We start from the raw sequence: 19,384 nt of genomic DNA, 5'->3' as shown, positions 1-19,384 counted from the left end.
TTGTGTATGTACTATGGAAAATAAATGTATTGAGGACTTCCTCTGGAACCTGGAGTCTGGTCAGATTGCTTAACCTAGCTAAGGCTGTGCCTACACTAACTATACACCAAGAATAGACCAAGATTAAAGAAGCAGCACGGGTATAGAGTGGAGTGACAACCTGGGAAGTGATACCACGGATGATGCAGATGTATTTTAAGCCTCACCACCCTGAACCACAAGCTAAACTTACCTAGTTTCATACAGAGGACTTGTGTCACCTGGGACACCATGCCTCAGTCCTGGGCTTTCAATTTGCCAATAACTGCATTTTGGGATTTTTAAACGTAGCTTACTTCAATTCAACAACAAAAAACTTATTCTAGACTCATCTGGTAATCTTCTGACTTTATGGGCTTTATACTGGTACACATCATTTGCATCTGGAGATTTATCCTGACAATGACTTTGTGGTCCTCATCGAGCTAGATACACTCATGGGGGGTTTCAGCTCAGGAATCAGTGTTAAGATTGTTTTACACCTTCGCCAAGCCCAAATTGATTTGGATAACGCAGGTATATCTGAACTTGCTCCTGTTTGATTTCAACATTACCTCGAGGGCGAGGGCCAACCGGGTAAGATTAAGGCCTTGAAAACATCTCTGGCCAAATCCAGATTTTGAACAAGGTGTGTACCTACTGGCTGCCATAGAACATGTAGAGAATACAGAACTGACTGGAAACCTGGCTTACAGATGCTTTCTCACACTGTCTAGTTAAAACGTCTATGAAAGACAAATCACCCATTCTGGGGCTCACAGAAACATAGGTTAATTCACTAAAGATTATACCTGCCTCTTCTGGATGTGTGCTATGAAATCAAAGATCTGCAAATCACAAAAGGAGTGCAAGTGGAGGAGAAATTATTGGATTTAAAATAAAACACAACACAGTTGATCTGCCGGTGTGCAAGCCACGTGCACTGTAGACAACCCATGAGGGTCATTTTCAGAGACCTGCAAAAGTTTTAAGCGCTATTGCTTGGTGCCAGTTGCTAGGGCCATAGGCAGAGTCTGCAGGGGTGGAGCAGATTACTAGGTGGTCTCTGGTGTGTTCAGCTGACCACAGAGAAAGAAAACCCACAAGAGAGCAAAAACTGTAAACTATGTAAAAAATGTGCAGATATGAGTAGGGGACGAAAGGTTTAAGCTGCAGAGAGTCTGCTGGCTCCTAGTAAGACACTGACTGGTCATGTGGGCCAGCTGCAATTTTGTAAAACTTATGTTACTGTCAACATAATACTAATCCACAATGCTGTAGCCAGGACATTGCATGAGTCAGGAAGAATGCGCGACAGGAATCTCCAGTAACAAAGCAGGCAGGCAATGCATTTTTTACAGTTTACATTTGTCTACAGTTGGGCCCTCGATGCAGAAACGCCTCAACAGAGTACTTTGTTGGCTTATTTGCTGAACAGATCATTAAACAGGAAGATGTACCCTGAAGGAACAGGGGATGGGATAGATATAAGCAGATAGCAACATGTAAAGGAATGTTTTAGGGACCACATTTGGGAGAAGTACTGCATTGAAATCACAATGTGGTGGTGGTTGTTGGGAAATTTGATCTGTGCACTGAAAATTATTATTATGCCCACTCCCCTTCAAATCCTATATGATCTGATCTTATGATGAACCACTAGGGGATGCAAATAATTCTGGGATCAGAAAAGGAGGGGCTTTTATACTTTTAGATGCTATTAAAGTATAAACAAGTAAGAAGATACACACCTTCTGAAATCTCCTCCTCCAGGCGCTTTAGCTCCTCTTCGATTTCTGCATGGACCTTTTCTAGGGCATTCTTGTCCAGGTGGGCTGAGAAAACTGGTTGGTCACTTCCTGAAACACAAAGTATAGGTTTTAAAGTGGTCTGAAAAACAGGACCATCACTGTAGCATCGGAGACTGGAAATAACATATCTCTTAACAGAATCGGAAAGCCTTCCCGGACCCACATTGTAAGAGGTCTTCTCAGAGGATGTATTTATACTTCGGTCAGGCTCGCAAAATATACTTGCCCAATACTACCATTGACCATTGCAGATCGATTTCAGTCAGAAATTCCAGAGAGCTGGATACTCCCACCATATGTGCAGTAGCAACCCCCTTCGAACCTACAATCCCTCCCACCACATTTGACTCCTATTCAGTGAAATATTGTGCAATACTTCTGGAATTTTATACCATGTATAAAATATTGTATCTTGCACATTCATCACCGGCACGCTTGGTGATTTTTTCTGCATCTTCCTATAGACCGATATGAAGACTTGTCCTTCCCCTCTGAAGATTCCTGTGCCTTCCCCATGAGCAGGTGCACTGAACCAGTCCCAAGGTTTTTAACATAGATGAACAAGTTACTTTCTTACCTGGTAACGTTCTTTCGATGGGATGGTCCGACAACGTATTCCATATCTATGACAGGTAATCACCACAGCTGTGCTGCTTCGGAAACTTTTTTCGGCGTCTGCGTCCTGCGTCGATGACGTCGATGCGCCGTCCTCAAGGACCTCCTCCGACGTCATCCGATGTGATAAGTAGGACGCACGACGCCCGTAGCCTCAGTTGTAGTTTTTTTCCCCCCAGAACGTGTGACATCAGTCAACTGCCAGTCAGACACAAAGCCTTGCGGAACGTAAGCTGCAATCGCAAAAGAAATTCTGCAGCGGGGAAGGCAGGGAGGGAGCGATATGGAATACATCGTCGGACCATCCCATCGAAAGAACGTTACCAGGTAAGAAAGTAACTTGTTCTTCGAGGGGATTGGGTCCTCCGACGTATTCCATATCTATGACAGACTCCCACAGCAGTACCAGAGCAAGGAGGAGGGAAAGAATTTAGAATCAAAATTTAAAATTGCCAATCAAATAGAGCAAAGGACCGCCTTGCCAAAGGCCAGATCCTGTCCCCGGATGGAATCGAGGGAATAGTGACGTACAAATGTATGTACAGAAGCCCAGGTGGCTGCATCACAGATGTTGCGAATAGGAACACCCCTCTGCAGGGCAGTAGATGCAGCCATACCCCTGGTAGAATGGGCCCGCAAGCCAGCCGGCGGGTCCTTACCCGCTAAGCGGTAATACTCCGAGATGGCCAAAATAATCCAGCGAGACAAAGTCTGTTTCGTCACAGCCTGTCCCAAACGCTTTCCAGCGTAACCAATAAAGAGTTGATCGTCCACTCTGACCCGGGACATGCATGAAACATAAAAGCTTAAAGCTCTCCTAGGATCAAGCCTATGGAGCCTCTCCTCTTCCTTACTAGGATGCGGAGGAGGATAGAATGCCGGAAGAACAACCTTCTGGGCCAAATGAAATTCCGAAACCACCTTCGGAAGAAAAGAAGGACGAACTCTAAGGACAACCCTGTCCTTACGAAATACAGTGAAGGGTGGCTTAACTGAAAGTGCCTGTAACTCACTCACTCTGCGAGCGGAAGTAACCGCAACCAGAAACACAGTTTTCAGAGTTAACAGCCTCAAAGGGCAAGAATGAAAAGGCTCAAACGGAGCACCCATAAGAAACTTAAGAACAAGGTTTAAATACCAACCGGGCAACAGGAAAGGTGACGGAGGGAACACATTAGTGAGCCCTTTCAGAAACTGTGAAATTAAAGGGATTTTAAAGTAGGAACATTCTTCAGACGAGCGCTTAAAGATGGACAGCGCCGCCAGGTAACCTTTAATGGTACTCACTTGCAAGCCCCTGTGGGCCAAAGAAAGTAAAAAAGGACAGAACCATGGGGATGTCACATGCAAAAGGATCCACATTCTGAACTCTGCACCAGTCGCAGAACTTATGCCAAAGGCAACGGTACAGAGACTTTGTTGCTGGCCTTCGGGCCGAGAGCAACACCTCCATCACGTCTTCAGGGAGGTTCCAATCCTTATACCTCAACCTTTCAGAAGCCAAGCGTGAAGGTTGAGGGATCTGACCTCTGGATGGAGAACCTGACCCCCCTTCCCGTGAGAGCAGATAGTCTCGGTAGGGAAGATGACGTGGAGGGCAGACGGACAAGTCGAGAAGGTCCGGGTACCACGTCCTCCGAGCCCACGCCGGAGCAATGAGGATCATCCGGGAACCGAACTTCTGTAACCTCCACAGCACTTGCGGGATGACGGGGACTGGAGGAAACGCATACAGCAGCGGGAATGACCACTCCACCACGAACGCGTCTCCTAAGGCTCCTTTTGGAGGAAATTCCCGCAAGCAGAACCTCTCGCACTTCCGGTTGACACTGGAGGCAAAGAGATCCACTTGAGGGGTCCCCCAAAGGGCGAAGCTCTCCAGGAGAATCTCCTGAGCCAACTCCCACTCGTGAGAGATCGTGCTCTGCCTGCTCAGAGCATCCGCCGTCACGTTTTCGTCTCCGGCCAGATGAACTGCTGAGATCGAAACTTCCTGCTGGATGGCCCAGAACTCGAGCTGCATCGCCTCCCTGCAGAGAGGAAGTGACCCTGCCCCCCCCCCCTTTTTGTTGAGGTAGTGCATGGCTACTGTGTTGTCCGTCAGGATCAGGACATTCTTTCCTCGCACAGTCGTCAGAAAAGCCTTCAGGGCTAGCCTGACGGCCCTCAGCTCCAACAGATTGATATGGAGTCTGGACTCCGACGGAGACCAACGACCGCTGATTGTCAGCCCGTTGGCATGAGCTCCCCATCCCGTGAGGGATGCATCCGTCACGATCGTCACCTCTGGCCAGGGAAGCCAAAATGGTGCCCCCTTCATCAAGTTGCCTTCGACGGCCCACCACAGAAGGTCCCGGGCGACCGAGGGCGGCACCTGAACCGGGTCCGACATCCTGCCGGAGGACTGCGACCATTGCATCTTGAGTGCCCACTGCAAAGATCTCATCCGCAGGCGAGCCTCTGGCACCAGAAGAATGCAGGATGCCATGAGGCCGAGCAACCTCAAGAACTCGAACGCTGGGAGCGTCTGGTCATGCTGAAACTTGTGCACCATCTGCTGAATGTGAAGAGCCCTCACCGGGGGAGGAAAACACTGCCCCAGGGAAGTGTCGAGCACTGCTCCGATGTACTGGAGCCGCTGTGTTGCCGTCAAATTGGACTTCTTTAAATTGAGGGAGAAGCCCAGCCTGTGAAGGGAGTGGCAGGTGACGGACAGATTATCCAGGACTAGCTCAGGAGAGCTCCCCCTGATCAACCAATCGTCCAGGTAGGGGTAGACGTGAATCCCCCCTTGCCTGAGATGCGCTGCCGCCACCACCACCATGAACTTGGTGAAAACCCTCGGGGCGGAGGTCAATCCGAACGGCAGGACCCGAAACTGAAAGTGCGAGTCGCCATCCGCGAACCTCAGGTACTTCTTGTGCTTCGGATGGATCGGCACATGGAAGTAAGCATCCTTGAGGTCGAGAGACACCAACCAGTCCTGAAGCTGAAGGGCCTGGAGGACTTGAGAGAGAGTAACCATCTTGAACTTGTCCTTCCTGGGGAGTTTGTTCAAACCGCGCAAGTCCATAATGGGTCTCAATCCCCCGTCTTTCTTCGAAATCAAAAAATAAGGGGAATACCATCCCTTGTTCCTCTCCGCTACAGGCACCAGTTCTATGGCGCCTTTCTCCAGCAAGGCTTGAATTTCCTGCGCAAGGAGCGGATCCGGACTCTGCAAAGAGAGGTTCCCCGGTGGATTGTCGCGAGGCCTGTGCCGAAAGGGAAGACAGTAGCCGTGGGTTATGATCTCCAGAACCCACACATCTGAAGTAATGGCACGCCACTCTACAAGATGCTGCGCCAGCCTTCCCCCAACCGGCGAACCATGGGACATGGCCTCATGACCAAGTGGTAGCGGCTGCGGCATTACCTGAGGGCAAAGAGGCAACTGCCCGAGCGGCCTTGGCACCACGGGTACCCTGTCGTCCACCTCTGGTACCCCTTCGTTGGCCTCTTGCCAGCTCCTCTCGCTTTACTGAAGGACGAGTAATAGCGAAAGGAACCACCCCCTCCATTGCTGTCCCCTAGGACGAAAAGGCGGAGGTTGGCAAACTGCAGCGCCCAACGACTTCGCTGCAGCTTTTGAGGTCTGCAACCTCTCAAGGCTCTCGTCAGCCTTGCTGCCAAAAAGGTGTTCACCGTCAAAGGGCATGTTGAGGAGCCGGGACTGCACATCAGGAGCAAACCCCGACTTCCGCAACCACGCAAACCTGCGTATCGCGGTGCTCGCCGCCATGGACCTGCTGACGCATTCAGTCATGTCCAAACCCAACTGAACGGACTCGCACATGGCATCCTTACCATCCTGGACCATAGCAAGGAAACCATCCCGTTCGTCCCCTTCGGGAATATGTTCAGCCGCTGACGCAACACAGTTCCACAGAGTGTGTGTGAAACGAGACAAGGCACAAATGGAGTTGGCCGCCTGAAGCGCCATACCACCAGAAGAAAACACTTTCTTCGCCCAGCCATCAAAACGTTTGTCGTCCCTATCAGGAGGGATGGTAGGGTACGACGCCTGCTTTGCCGGGGCCGTGGCCACCTGCACCACCAAACTCTTCGGAGTGAGGTGCCTGGTCATGTATCAGGGGTCGCTACTGGCTGGACGGTATTTTCGCGACAAGGACCTGCCCACCGCCGGGAGACTCTCCGGAGCAGTCCAAGCCGCAGCCACCCTTCTCTGTAGAGCCATAGGAAACAGCAGTACTGGGTCAGTTGGGGGACCAACATCAAGGATGTTCGTGAGATCATCCTGCACAAACTCCCCTGGGGGAGCAGACCATCCGAAGTACTCGGAAACCCTAGCCATAAGGCGCCGGTACAAGGAATCGGCATGAGAGCCAGGCTCAGGCCTACAAAACTTCACCTCCGGAGATGTGTCCAGTCCACTGGCATCATGCAGTGACTGACTCAAATCGTCAAACTGACTATGGCCCGAGACAATTTCATCTGGAACCTGACTAGGAACCAGGCCATCAAAATCCTCATCCACCTCCGAAATATATTCCAGGTGGCGAAAAGAAGGCACCTGAGAGTGCTTGCTCTTAACCAGAGCCTTCCTAGGGGGTTCCCCCGTGCCACGGGGTACCTCCGACACCCCGGCCTCGAAAGGTGTCGAGCGAATCGGCGCCGGCGTCGAGAGAACAGGCATCGGCACCGAGAGGATTGGCATCGACGTTGAGTAAATCGGCGTCGACGTCAGATGCAGCGCCGCCAGCATCGACGGCGTCGACACAGTCCCCAAAGCCGGAGCTCCGAGCGTGTCCTTCGACGACCTGAGCGTCGACGGCTTTGACGACTTCCTCGGAGCCGGAGCCTCGAGAAAGCCTGTCGACGCCCTCAACGCCTCAGACGTCGATGTCTTCCTCGAAGACATCACAGGTGCACACGGTCTCGAACGCGTCGAGGACCGGGACCTGGAACGGGTACGTCGAGAACGAGTCCCCTTGTCCGAACGGGACCTCTCCCGTGACTCGTGCCGACCACTCTTGCGAGCGGTGTCTCTCGACCTCTCACGACCAACCCTAAACATTTTCCCCTGTCCACCTGCCCCTCCATATTAGTGTTTGGTGCCTCTTCGCTCATTTCCCTCCCCACCTTGCGTTCTAAGCTCTCCTGCCAAAGAAAATCCATCCAAAAAAAAAATGTTCCTTTAGGAACCACCTTTCACAGTTAAAAAATAGAACTAAAAAATAAAACGCATAGACTCCATCTACTTTATATTTCTGAGTAAAGTACATAGACTCAATAAGATTTTCCAACATCTGCATTTTGTTTTATGCTAATGGGAATATTGGGGCATTCATCCTCCGCTCCAGGGACTGGAACAGTGGATACCGGCCCAGCAGCCCAAGTTATCAGCCCAAGCGAAGCGAGGGTAGATAACTAGGTCTCTGGACCATTATCCCCCCATTCCAGCCCCTGAAATGGGGGATGAAGGCCATTAACAGTCTAGGTTCCCAAAGCGGGGACCCGGAGTAATAAAAAAGAGGAGTTTTCATCCTACACCGGGACACCTGTGGCGTCCCGGTTAAGGAAGGAAAATCCTTTTCCAAGATGGTCACCATGGAAAGGGAAGGCAGGGGTTCCATACAGGACCCCTCTTCGCTTTCCATGGCAGCCTGCAGAAGGCAAAAAGAGAACCCTACGACCATATTACCACAAGCACATTTTTCTTCCCTTTCACATCTATCCTAATTTCGAATAACTTTTCCACAAAGCCAGTCTCAGGTGCACATGCCCACTTTACTCCTATGTTTTGTCCCTTATGGTCATGGCCAGTACCAAGATTGTCCGGATCATGACATTATTCCATGACCCGGACAATCTGGCCACTGCCCATGGCCACAGGCTACCCCTCCATCACTAAAGCTATACCGCTATTTTTATAACTACATTATGACACTTGTCAAATAATAAAACACTGGCACATTTGCAAAACCATGCTTGTAGATCCTTATCAATGCGCCTTCGCCTTATGCAAATTTGCTGGAAATCCACCCACGTTTTATTTTTTCAAAAGTGTCAAATGAATGCACTTACAATTGTCATATAACCTACCCCTAACTTCACAAAATCCATTCAGACTTTACGAAAACATTCATATCTACATCTATAATCTTTTTGCAAACCTTTGTTTAGATTTCTCAAATGGCACCACATTTATAAGCCTTTACATTATTTTGGGACCTCCCCTCTAATGTTGCTCCCTCTTGACAGAATCCCACCAAACTTCTCAAAAACATTTATATCTATATCTATTATCAGTTTGCCACAAAAGAAGTGTAGATTCATCAAATGACACCTCATTTATAAGCCTTTACATTATTTTAGCACCCCCTCTTATTTTGCCCCCTCTGCACAAAATCCCACCAAACTTTGTAAACTCATTCGAAATCAGGTCAGAAATATCCCATTCCAAGCTCATCACCCTTCACCTCCCTAGAGATTATTTGCAAAAAATATATTTTTTTAATTCTTTATTTAAAATTTTGCAATTAGATCAAGAATGGGCAATAAATCACTTGCTAAAATAAATTATTTGCTAAATTTGACAAGTGCAATGCTCAGAAAATTGTCCCGAGGGTTGGGGCATGTATTTTATATATACGTTGATCTATCGCACAAAAATTTCCAATTCACCTTACCTTAGTTTTCCTCTTTTATAAACATGTGAAATCTGGCAGCAGGGCGCGGCCATCTTGTGCTAATCTTATCCACTGCTGCATGGCCTAAGGTAAACTGCCCTGACGTCACTAAATCATATGCCCCGCCCTTGAGCTTCACATCACCAAACCTAGTGATATTCTCCACCTTTCTCTGTGTTGTTCCTTGTCAGCGTAGCCAAACGCGCCCATAATCACCTACGTGACGTGACGCAGAATCCAAAAATCAACACACATCGGCTCACAACAGCACGTCACAATTTGAAATATTAAACCGTACTTTAACCCTTTAACTGCCATGGTTATTACGCCCCAGTGCCAGGGCCTTTTTTGGTGATTTCGGTATGTGGCCATTCAAAGCCTTGTAACTTGTTTGCTACAGGAGATATCTCGGCCAAATTTGGCTCCTTTTTTCCCCACATGTGGAATCCTAGGTTGCTCTAGGGGAGTGAGAGAAAATAATCAAAAAGGGCAAAAATGTTGTGTTTTTTCAAAAAATGCAAATAAAATGTTGTACGAAGAAGCCTGTGGTTTTTTCCTTGTAAGAGCTAGGAACAAATGGTTTGCTGTGCTGAATTCCCCAATTTCCTAGCTTTCAAGAACAGGTTGAGTGGAAACGAAAAAAACATTATTTTGATGTGGTTATCAACCGTTTTGTGAGAGGTAGTCAATTTTGGCCATGCAAGGACGGAATGGAAGAAAAGGGTAGGAAAGCCGAATTGGAGGACAGAAAGGCATATATTTCTGAAAAGTAGACAAAATTCCATTTAGAAAGGGGTGATTTGCGTAGGTCGGGCAACAACTATGTAGGGGAAAATGCCATAGATTTGGGGAAAAGCGGGAAAATGACCGAAAAAAAGGTATGTGTTGGACATGGTTGGCTTGGTACGGCAATGGCTTCTATGAATTTTGACAAAAGCAATGCTCCGCTACATTCCCCCCGACCCTTGCAGTTAGGAAAGCACACATGTTTTGTAGTGTTTTACAAAACAAGCAATACCACAAGCCAAACACTGAGCCATGGTACACAGGAGTTTTATGCTCACGGCCTGAACAGACGTACTTAGCATGTGTAAATCGGGAAAACCAATGTGGTGAGGAACGGCAAGCATAAATTTTATGAAGAGACCTTTTCAAGGGTAGGTGACTTGTGCAGGTTACAAAAGTGTATGGTGCCTAAAGCAGCGACTACATTTAGGTCACATTTGGGAAATTAAAGGGTTGTTTGACAAAGGGCACCAGCAAATGGGTCAAAACGTTATGAAAACCACACACACACGACAAATGGCATACCTTCCTGCGTTCCCACAGGTGTCCCGATGAACGGTATCTCACATGTGCATTTCCCAAAAGAGGAAACCCATGGGAATGCACAGAGGTCTGACTTGGGCGAAGCGGCCCAGAATTTATTACCCAGAACCCCAGACAAAGTGAACATTGTGTTTTTTCCGCCACCAAATATCACACTGTCGGGGATTGTGGCTAATAAAAACTGGGGCAATTTGCGCAAGGCAGACCTCTGGATTCCCACGGGTGTCCTCTTTTGGGAAATGCATGGGGTTCCCCGTTTTCCTTGCTGGCTTCGACACCCTAGGCCCAAATCTGTAGGTTGCCCACATTAACAAAATGGGCTGTGCTGAAAGACATGGGGTTACCAGCGGGTTACCCTTTTCCTTTCGCGCCCCCGGTAGGTGCACCCACATATGTGAGGTACCGTTTTTGTCGGGACACCTGTGGGAACGCGAGAAGGTATGATATCCGTTGTTCGCAACGCGTTTCGGTGAGTGGACACAGGGAAATGTCTCTGAAAATGGCTGGAAATGAAGACAATTCTCAGACATTTCGCTCTGGCCACCTACCGAAACACACGGCCAACAACACATGGCCTACCTTCCCACGTCACCACATGTGTCCCGATGAAAACGGTACCTCACATGTGTGGGATTATTGCATTATCTTATTATCTTGCATTATTACAAACCTCCTTTCATTCAATTCCTTTCGGAATGGTCCCTTTCTCTCCAGGTTAAAAAAAACAATTGAACTTTATACTGTGTGTCCGATGCGTGGGCTTCCTTAGCTTGCAAGCAAAAATTCAAAGCTGGTGACCTTCACTCAGAATCAACATACATTCTTAGTTTGCAAGAACTTGCCTCACCACATCCATGAAAACCGTTATTCTGATACACGTGGAGGGCCGATCTTTGCATCAGGCACTGCAGGTGGCTCCCTGAGGTCCCAGGTTCTAGGGGCCAGCGGTCTGACTCCATTATTATTTTAATTACATTTGAACACAGACATCATTAGCCCTTTATTTGCCGCACTCTGGGTGTAGCACCAGCACATCAATTTATAAACATCAAGCGTTTCAATTAAGAGTGTAAAATAACCTGAAATTGCTTCTATTTAATATTAATAAATATTGGGCAACCAATATAAACAATATAGAGGAACGGGCATTCGGAATGTAGTATTACTCTAATACTACAAGGTAAGGTTGGGGTTGCAGACTGCAGAAGCAACAATCTATCTTTACAAGTCCACAATTCCATGGTTATACATCTCCATCCCTTGAATGCCAAAATGCGATCTCTTTCGTCTGTACTTTAGCCACATATTGTGGAACACCTCCAAATCTACCGTGTGACTTTAGCGACAAAAAAAACAGCTGTTTTATACTTCTTGCAGCAATATCCCATCCCATCCTCATCACCCCTCACCTCCCCAAAGATTATTTGATAAGTTTGACAAATGCAATGTTGTTTTTAATATGTTATTACCGCGATGTCCGCGGACACCAAACACGGATCCAAGATGGCGGGCGCATCGAAACAATCCGACGCACCTCACGCTCTTCACCATCCAATCAGCGAACACGTTGCATGTCTGCGGAAATAACACAAGCCGATTAGCCAATCTGTGTCCTGTCCGCGGAGCAAACAGTGTAGTGTGCCCGCGGAGCGGACATAGATATCACTAATTTTTTGTGACCTTCTTTTTGGTTGTTTTAAAAAAAAACTACTGGACAGATTTTCACAAAATTTAGAAAAGCACGCTTTCAGGACCAATCCGTTGCTCCTGCCCAAATTTGGTGAAAATCTGTCCAGCAGTTTGGGATCTAGGCGTGAGCAAAGTTTTTCCCCATTCAGTCTATGGGAAAAAAAGAAATTTTGGGACCCCCCTATAACTCCCCCCACCCCCGCCCCGGACCAAACCTCAACCAATCTTTGAAAACAAATTCAGAGTGGGCCATATACTGCAAAGATTGGTTTGGATTCATCGAGGGGGAGCGAAGTTATACGCCGCCCAATCTTCCTATGGGATATATATATATATATATATTATAGAAAAAACAAGGAAAGGTGCGCACTCCAGTTCTCTGCATAACCTTCCAGGCCACTGGTATTCTCCTCCGACCTGTTTCTGTGCCAATACACGTCATCAGGGAGGCTGTGTTAACTTGCAGCTCACCGCAGGTGCAGGTGATAATCTGCTGCAAGGGCTTCTGGTGGATGTAGTCATCAGGTTAGCAAAGAAAATGTTCAGCTGAGCAGAAACAGGTCAGAGGAGAATACCAGTGGCCTGGAAGGTTATGCAGAGAACTGGAGTGCGCACCTTTCCTTGTTTTTTCCATTTATGCAGGATCTTGAGGGGTGGAATCCTCAAGACCTGACCGGGTGCTGCACCAGGATGATATATGCCCGGCTTTGGAGTGCCTCACTGGAGGCTACACTCCCCCCCCCCCCCCTTTCTCCACTGTGGGATTGGGCGTGAGCATTTTCTTTGCTAACCTGATGACTACATCCACCAGAAGCCCTTGCAGCAGATTATTATCACCTGCAGTGAGCTGCAAGTTAACACAGCCTCCCCGATGACGTGTATTGGCACAGAAACCGGTCGGCGAATACCAGTGGCCTGGAAGGTTATGCAGAGAACTGGAGTGCGCACCTTTCCTTGTTATATATATATATATATATATATACATACACATACATACATACATACATACATACATACACACACACACACACACACACACACACACCCCCTTGATGGTCTTCCAGCAACGAGGGAGACACGCCTGAAGGATTCCTGGCAACAAAATGTCCTTTTATTTTAAATATGCCACAGACCTAAGAAAGTAACAGAAGAACGACTCGTTTTGCGGTACACACACAGCTTGATCACGCTTGAGAGATTATATATATATATATATATATATATATATATATATATATATATATATATATATATATATATATATATATATATATATATATATATATATATATATATATATAAATAAACAAAGTCGTGTTTGTTTGTGGGTTTGTATGTAGCGTTCTTGGGGAACCAACTCCTCATGAACGGTGAGGTCTGGTGTCATGAATTTTGCATGGAATATTCTTTATTTGATTGCCAAATTAATGCAACTATTTATGGCTCGATAGATCATCCCGTTCCCAAGATAATTAATATTTATGAATTTCAGCTTTGTTTTTTGGCATTCCGGTTTGTGGTGTCACACCGCCATCTACATGTAATTTGTAGTAAGTGCTCATCGCACATCGGAGCTGAAACACGATCAACATCTGATTAATTTCTATCGCAAAACTTTGCAAACGACAGGTACTTAACCCTCATGACAGCAAATGGAATTCTGCTATAATTTGAAGATGGCATAGTTGGATTTGAATCAGGTTGCATGTTTAACAAAAAGACTTTTCTTCTGTATTTTCTCCTTTCATTAATGCTTTAATACCACAAATATATTTTTACAGAAAAGCTAGTAATAAAGAGCAGTATTTAATCCCACCTGAATCAAAACAAAACATTGAAAGCTGAAACATGATCAACATTCTGAAGAAGGAAGATCTGAAGGCCATGAAGCTGATAGAATGCAACATGCTTTCACACAGAACAATGAAAGTGCTTGAGAACCTGAAGAAAGACTTACTAATCAGAGAATTTGTGCTGCTAAAAAACAAAGCAATGAAACTGCTGAAGAAAGTGAAACTTACCGATCAGAGATTTCAGAATCTGAGAATTGAAATCCCGGATGAAGCCGGTAGTTAAGATAGTGCCCTATAAATTGATGTTATCAGCCCCCTTGATGTGGCTGCACCTTGGATAATCTTTTCCATGCAAGTGAGGCCTCGCTTCGCCTTCTGCTCATTGATGGCGTGAGAGAACCAGTGATGTAATTGGAAGTATCGCATTGGATCCCATTGGATTCACTTCAGTGACTCCAGAGTCAAACATGCAATGTTCAAAACATTTAATCCCTTCTCATAGGAACACATACCCCACCCCATGCTATTATAACCCCTTTATTGTCATGCTATAAAAGCAGTGTCTTGCATTCCCAGTATGAAATTTGGATTCTCAACTAACTGTAAACGGAGATGGAAATAAGGTAATTGCTGAACATGTTATCTCGTTCCAGATAGTCATAGAAGTGTTGGTAATCTGATTTAACAATAGTGATCTCACACTCTCTAATATGAAGCCACGATTGGCCCCAAATATGCCAGCCAACAACTGCTTATTCCATAAACAGTCATGGCTTCACAGACTCAGATTGATCCCTTGCCCGAATACTCTCACTTGGCCAGCCTTGAGGTATTCAGTATGTCAGATATTCCCATTAATTCTCGATCATTGAGTCAAAGTTTTCATGTTCATACTTGCTTGTTTTCCACCCCATATATACCTGGTTTAAGGGGTCAGAGATGCGAGATGGACAAGCAGATATAGTTTTCTCACAAGAAACCATATTTATTAAATAATAAAAGCTGAGATGAACGCCTATCTTTCCCTAGCCTAATATGGATTTCCTTACCTAACAAACTAATGCTAAAGGAAAATGACCCAACGTCCAAACGGTAGCTGTCCCTCACACTAATATACATACAACAAAACATAGGTTAGGTCTGGCAAAGTGAGATTTACACACTAACTCAAACTGAAAATTACAATAAACAAGGCTCCTTGTGATCTAGGTTGGCTCCCTTTCCCCTGAATCAAAACAGTTTGTTTCAAACTCCAATTTCATTAGCCAAGTAAAATGCAAAGTTACAAAATGTCCTTTGTCTTGGCTATTTTTACTAATTATGTTGCAGCCAAAGTTTGTTACCTTGAAAACAATTCACAATTCACAATACCACAATATTTGCTCAATTCTCTCTTCAGTTGTCAAACCAATTGTCAATGTAAATACTCTCCACTTTGAAAGCAAATCATGTATTTCACATTTCTTCTTCATGTGCAACGTCATTTTGTCAGATTGGTTTACATAATAGTTCATCAAAACACATTGCTGAAATGATCACTTCTTTTCCACCAGAACCATCTACCACTTAATAGTACTTTAAATCAGCTTCCTGATCCACTCGCTTGCCAGGACTAACCTCCAATTGTCACCTTCCTGGTATACTCGCCTGCTAGGATGAAAGCTCCTACAACTATTTGTACTCTGTGGTGAGGTTTGATCCCTTCTTTCCACATGTAATCCTCAATGGGGAAAGAGACCGCAACAACTGCTTTTGGATTCAATGTCTTAGCTTTCAACACATTTGTTCACAAATTCCAACTACCTCTTGGTTCAATCTCTTGACTTCAAGCACAACTGAGACGCTAGTACAAAGTACAAAAGGACAATACTTCTTGTATGTTTATTTGTTTGTTTATTCGGTACTGCACTCCGAACCCTTGGGTACAAGTATACTTTAGGCTTAGTTACAACATATTACAAGTACAATGAAAAGGTTTGCGAGTGCAATGGGTACAGGGTACATATAAAACAAGTGCAGTGGTCAATTCAAACTGAAGTTACAGTGGGTAGGGGTGGGTGAAAGGGTAGGTTTTATGATCACGTACACATGTGGGTACAGCAGAACAAGCATGTATTAGTTGTCATTGGCTCGGAGACAGTTTAGCAAATTATGTCTAAATCTGGAGTAAGGCTGTTTGGTTCTGAGGGCTTGGGGAGCGCATTCCAGTATATCGCCGCTTTGACTGGGAAGGTGGATCCGCCAGATTTGGAGAGTTCCAATCTGTGAATTTATAAGCAATGGGTGTTAGATGATCTTGTGGGGCGGGTTGAAGTTCTTCTAATCATTCTGTCTGAGAGATGGGGAGGTGCAGTATTGTTTAGGTATTTGAAGGTGATACCGTTTTGAGAAGAATCCTATCCCTAATTTTTAGCCAGTTCTGATCTTTTCTAATGTTAGAAATGTGATCTCTCTTGCGTATGTTCAGGGCTGCTCTAAGGGAATTATTTTGTAATATTTGCATTTCATCTAGAATGCATTTTTTTGCTCCTATATATAGGGTGTTGCAGGAGTCTAATTTAGATATAATTAGGGCATTGGCGAGCGTACTGCAGCTACCTTTGGAAATGAAAGGTCTGCAAGCCCTGATAAGTTTACAGGTAGAGGCCGTTGATGAGGCTATGGCGCCGACTTGTTTTTTTAGTGATAGTATAGAGTCTAGGTAAAAACCTAATGTTTTTACCTCAGTTACTACTTTGATTACATTGTCGTCGATATTGAATGCAGCATAGTTGGGGCTATGTTTTTTTCGATTGGTGACAGAACCCAAGCTCAGAATCTCAGTGTTGTCGTCATTCAGGCAGAGGCCATGTGATGCCATCCATGCCTGAATGAGGAGGTATATCTTATTTACCAAGGCCATATCTGTGTCAAAATTGCCCAAAAGGGGTATGAGGATCTGGGTATCATCTGCATAATTAGTGTAGGTGACACTCAGTCTATCCAATTTATCGAAAAGTGGTTTGGTAAAAATGTTATACATTGTCAGTGAGACGCAGGATCCTTTTGGAATACCACAGGTAATTTGGATAGGGGCTGCGGAAGCTAAGGGGGAGAAGACTCAACTTGCGGTTGGCTAGGGAGGATTGTACCAAGGCAATAGCATCACTTGAGAAATGGGCGGCTGACGCTACGTGTTTGCATAACACTGCATGATCCACCATGTCAAAAGCTGCTGATAGGTCGAGGAGAAGTAGCATAGCTGTTTTACCTTTATCCTTCAGCTCGTCTATTTGCGTCTTTAAATCAATTACTGCCGTTTCCGTACCATGTTGTGGTCTGAAGCCGGATTGGCGTGAACCTAGTAGGTGGTTAGCTTCAAGATGGTTCTGAATTTGGAGATGGGCTACTCTGTCTATTTTAAGGCGAAAAAGGGTCCATGGTAATTAGTCTGTAGTTCGTCGGGATGGAAGGGTCGAATGTCTGTTTTTTTAGTAGCGGAAGGACCCAAGATTCGTTGAGATTATTTGGGACCGTATTAGTCTTGAAGGAGACATTGATTAGTTAGGAGATAAATGGTGCTAAATCTCTAGCTCCGTCCTTAATTATTAGTGCTGGATAGCTGTCGCCCTGACAGTTTGATGGTTTTAGCGATAGTATGACTTTCGGTTTCTAGTATAGAGATTTTAGTGAACCTAAAGGGTTTGTCGGCACTAGGTATTATAGTAGGTGAGGTAGGTTGTGTCTCAGTCAGGGATGCTTTTTTTTGGCTATTTTAGTCTACAAGGCAGCTATTTTGTTAGAAAGCGCATTCTGGATGCTAGACAACCAATGCTCATCTTTACGGACATTTGTCTGTGGGTGGAATGGGGCTTTCCATTTCACGGAGGATGGTGAATAGCTCCTTTGTATTGGAGTAGGCCTTGGAAATTGTCATTGGACTTATTCCTTTTTGTAAGGATTATTTCTTTTTTGTACATGTTAGAAAAGTTAGTTAAATGTATTTTCTTTTCATCTGTGGGGGAGTGCCACCATATAGTTTGAAGATTGGTTTTTTGAAGTCATAGCTCTTTAAGCTGGGGGGTGAATCAGGTGTTAAGGTGGGCCTTCTGTTTTCTTTTACGCAATTTGACTGGTGCAATGATATCGAGAGCCTTGGTCATGGTATTATTGAAGATCTCTACTAGTGCGTTGGGGTCAGAGTTGTTGGCGAGAGAGGAGAGGGAAGGGAGGAGGAAGTAATTTTTCAGCTGTGATGTCTTTTTTTACTTCTAGCTGGGAGGGGGGTACCATGTCCGTTTGTCGGCTTTGGGGTTCTATTGTGAATAAGGTGGTGGTCCGTCCAGGATTGTGGTGTTATTTTTGTGATGGCAATAGTGCAATTAAGTTTGGTGACCCAGTCATGTGTTCTTGCTTTGGTATGAGTGGGCGCAAGGACTTTTTGGGTAAGGCCATGTTCTGTCAGGATAGCTTCAACTGATTGGGCAAGTTTGTCCTCAGTGTCATTGAAGCCCAGATTGAAGTCTCCTAGAAGTAGAAGCTGTGTCGAATCCTTAGTGTTGTTAGTGAGGAGACTGGATAGGTTCCTCCTCAAAAGGTGCCTATTGGTACTAGGGGTCTATATAGTACAAAGATAGTTAGTGTATGGTTGTTGGATAAAGGTAGTGTGGCTCAGAGTATTTCACAGGATTTCATTTGAGGCAGTGAGGCAAGTCTTATTGCCAAGTTAGTTTTAACTAGAATAGCTAGGCCGCCTCCTCTGGCATTGGGTCTGTCTGCTCTGAATATTTGGTAGTTACCTGGGATGGCAAGCATGAGTGCAGGGCCTGCTGCATCATGAAGCCAGGATTCAGTAACTGTCATGAGGCCTAAATCATCAATAGATCGTAGATCTGCGATTTCAGTAGTATGAGCCATAATGGATCTTGCGTTAATAAGAGCGCCTGAGATTGTTGTCTTAGTGTTCTATCCTTGGGGAGGCGAGGGTCTGCGTTTGCAGTGATTAGTTTTCATGTGTCTGTGAAGAGAGGGAGGGGCGCAGTTCTGTGTTATTTGCAAGGCTTCTGCAGCTGATGTGGGGGGTTCGTAATCTATGGCGGTGGTGTTATAGTTGCGGTGAAGGTTTTGGAGTCTGGTTCTATTTGTCTTGGGCTTGTGACGATGGGGTAGTCTTGCTCGTAGTTGGTGGTTTCTGGCTTGCAAGGAGCATGGTATGAAGTTAATGCTCGTCATTATCATAAGGGTGCAAAGAAGTGACAGTCGAGTGTTGCTCAGCAGGGCCTTTCTAGTGTGCATAGTTCTATTTGGCCGTGATATTTTAGTGTTCAGAGGGAGGTTTGCTGCCAATTAGGCATGGCTAGCATGGCATGGACGAGGCAGATGCTGGGCAAGTCGGTTAGTTCGCATTAATGAGATGGTAGCAGTCAAGTAGGCTAGTTCTGGCATATAATCTCATAAG

The 19,384-nt window shown here is 45.6% G+C and overlaps 1 protein-coding gene across 2 annotated transcripts in view; it reads right to left on the bottom strand.

The window, feature by feature from the left end:
• The window catches only part of BCL2L13 (BCL2 like 13), a 624,222-nt gene that overhangs the window by 346,844 nt on the left and 257,994 nt on the right, over nucleotides 1–19,384 (bottom strand). For both annotated transcript variants that reach the window (XM_069628661.1, XM_069628662.1), the window contains one exon: nucleotides 1,770–1,877. In XM_069628661.1, coding sequence (XP_069484762.1) covers nucleotides 1,770–1,877 — 108 coding nt within the window. The remainder of the gene's footprint in view (nucleotides 1–1,769; nucleotides 1,878–19,384) is intronic.

The sequence above is a fragment of the Ambystoma mexicanum genome, chromosome 12, assembly GCF_040938575.1.
Source record: "Ambystoma mexicanum isolate Mex_15411 chromosome 12, UKY_AmexF1_1, whole genome shotgun sequence".
NCBI lineage: Eukaryota > Metazoa > Chordata > Amphibia > Caudata > Ambystomatidae > Ambystoma > Ambystoma mexicanum.
The sequence above is the reverse complement of the archived record's forward strand: the minus strand, read 5'-3'. Positions and strand labels throughout refer to the sequence as shown.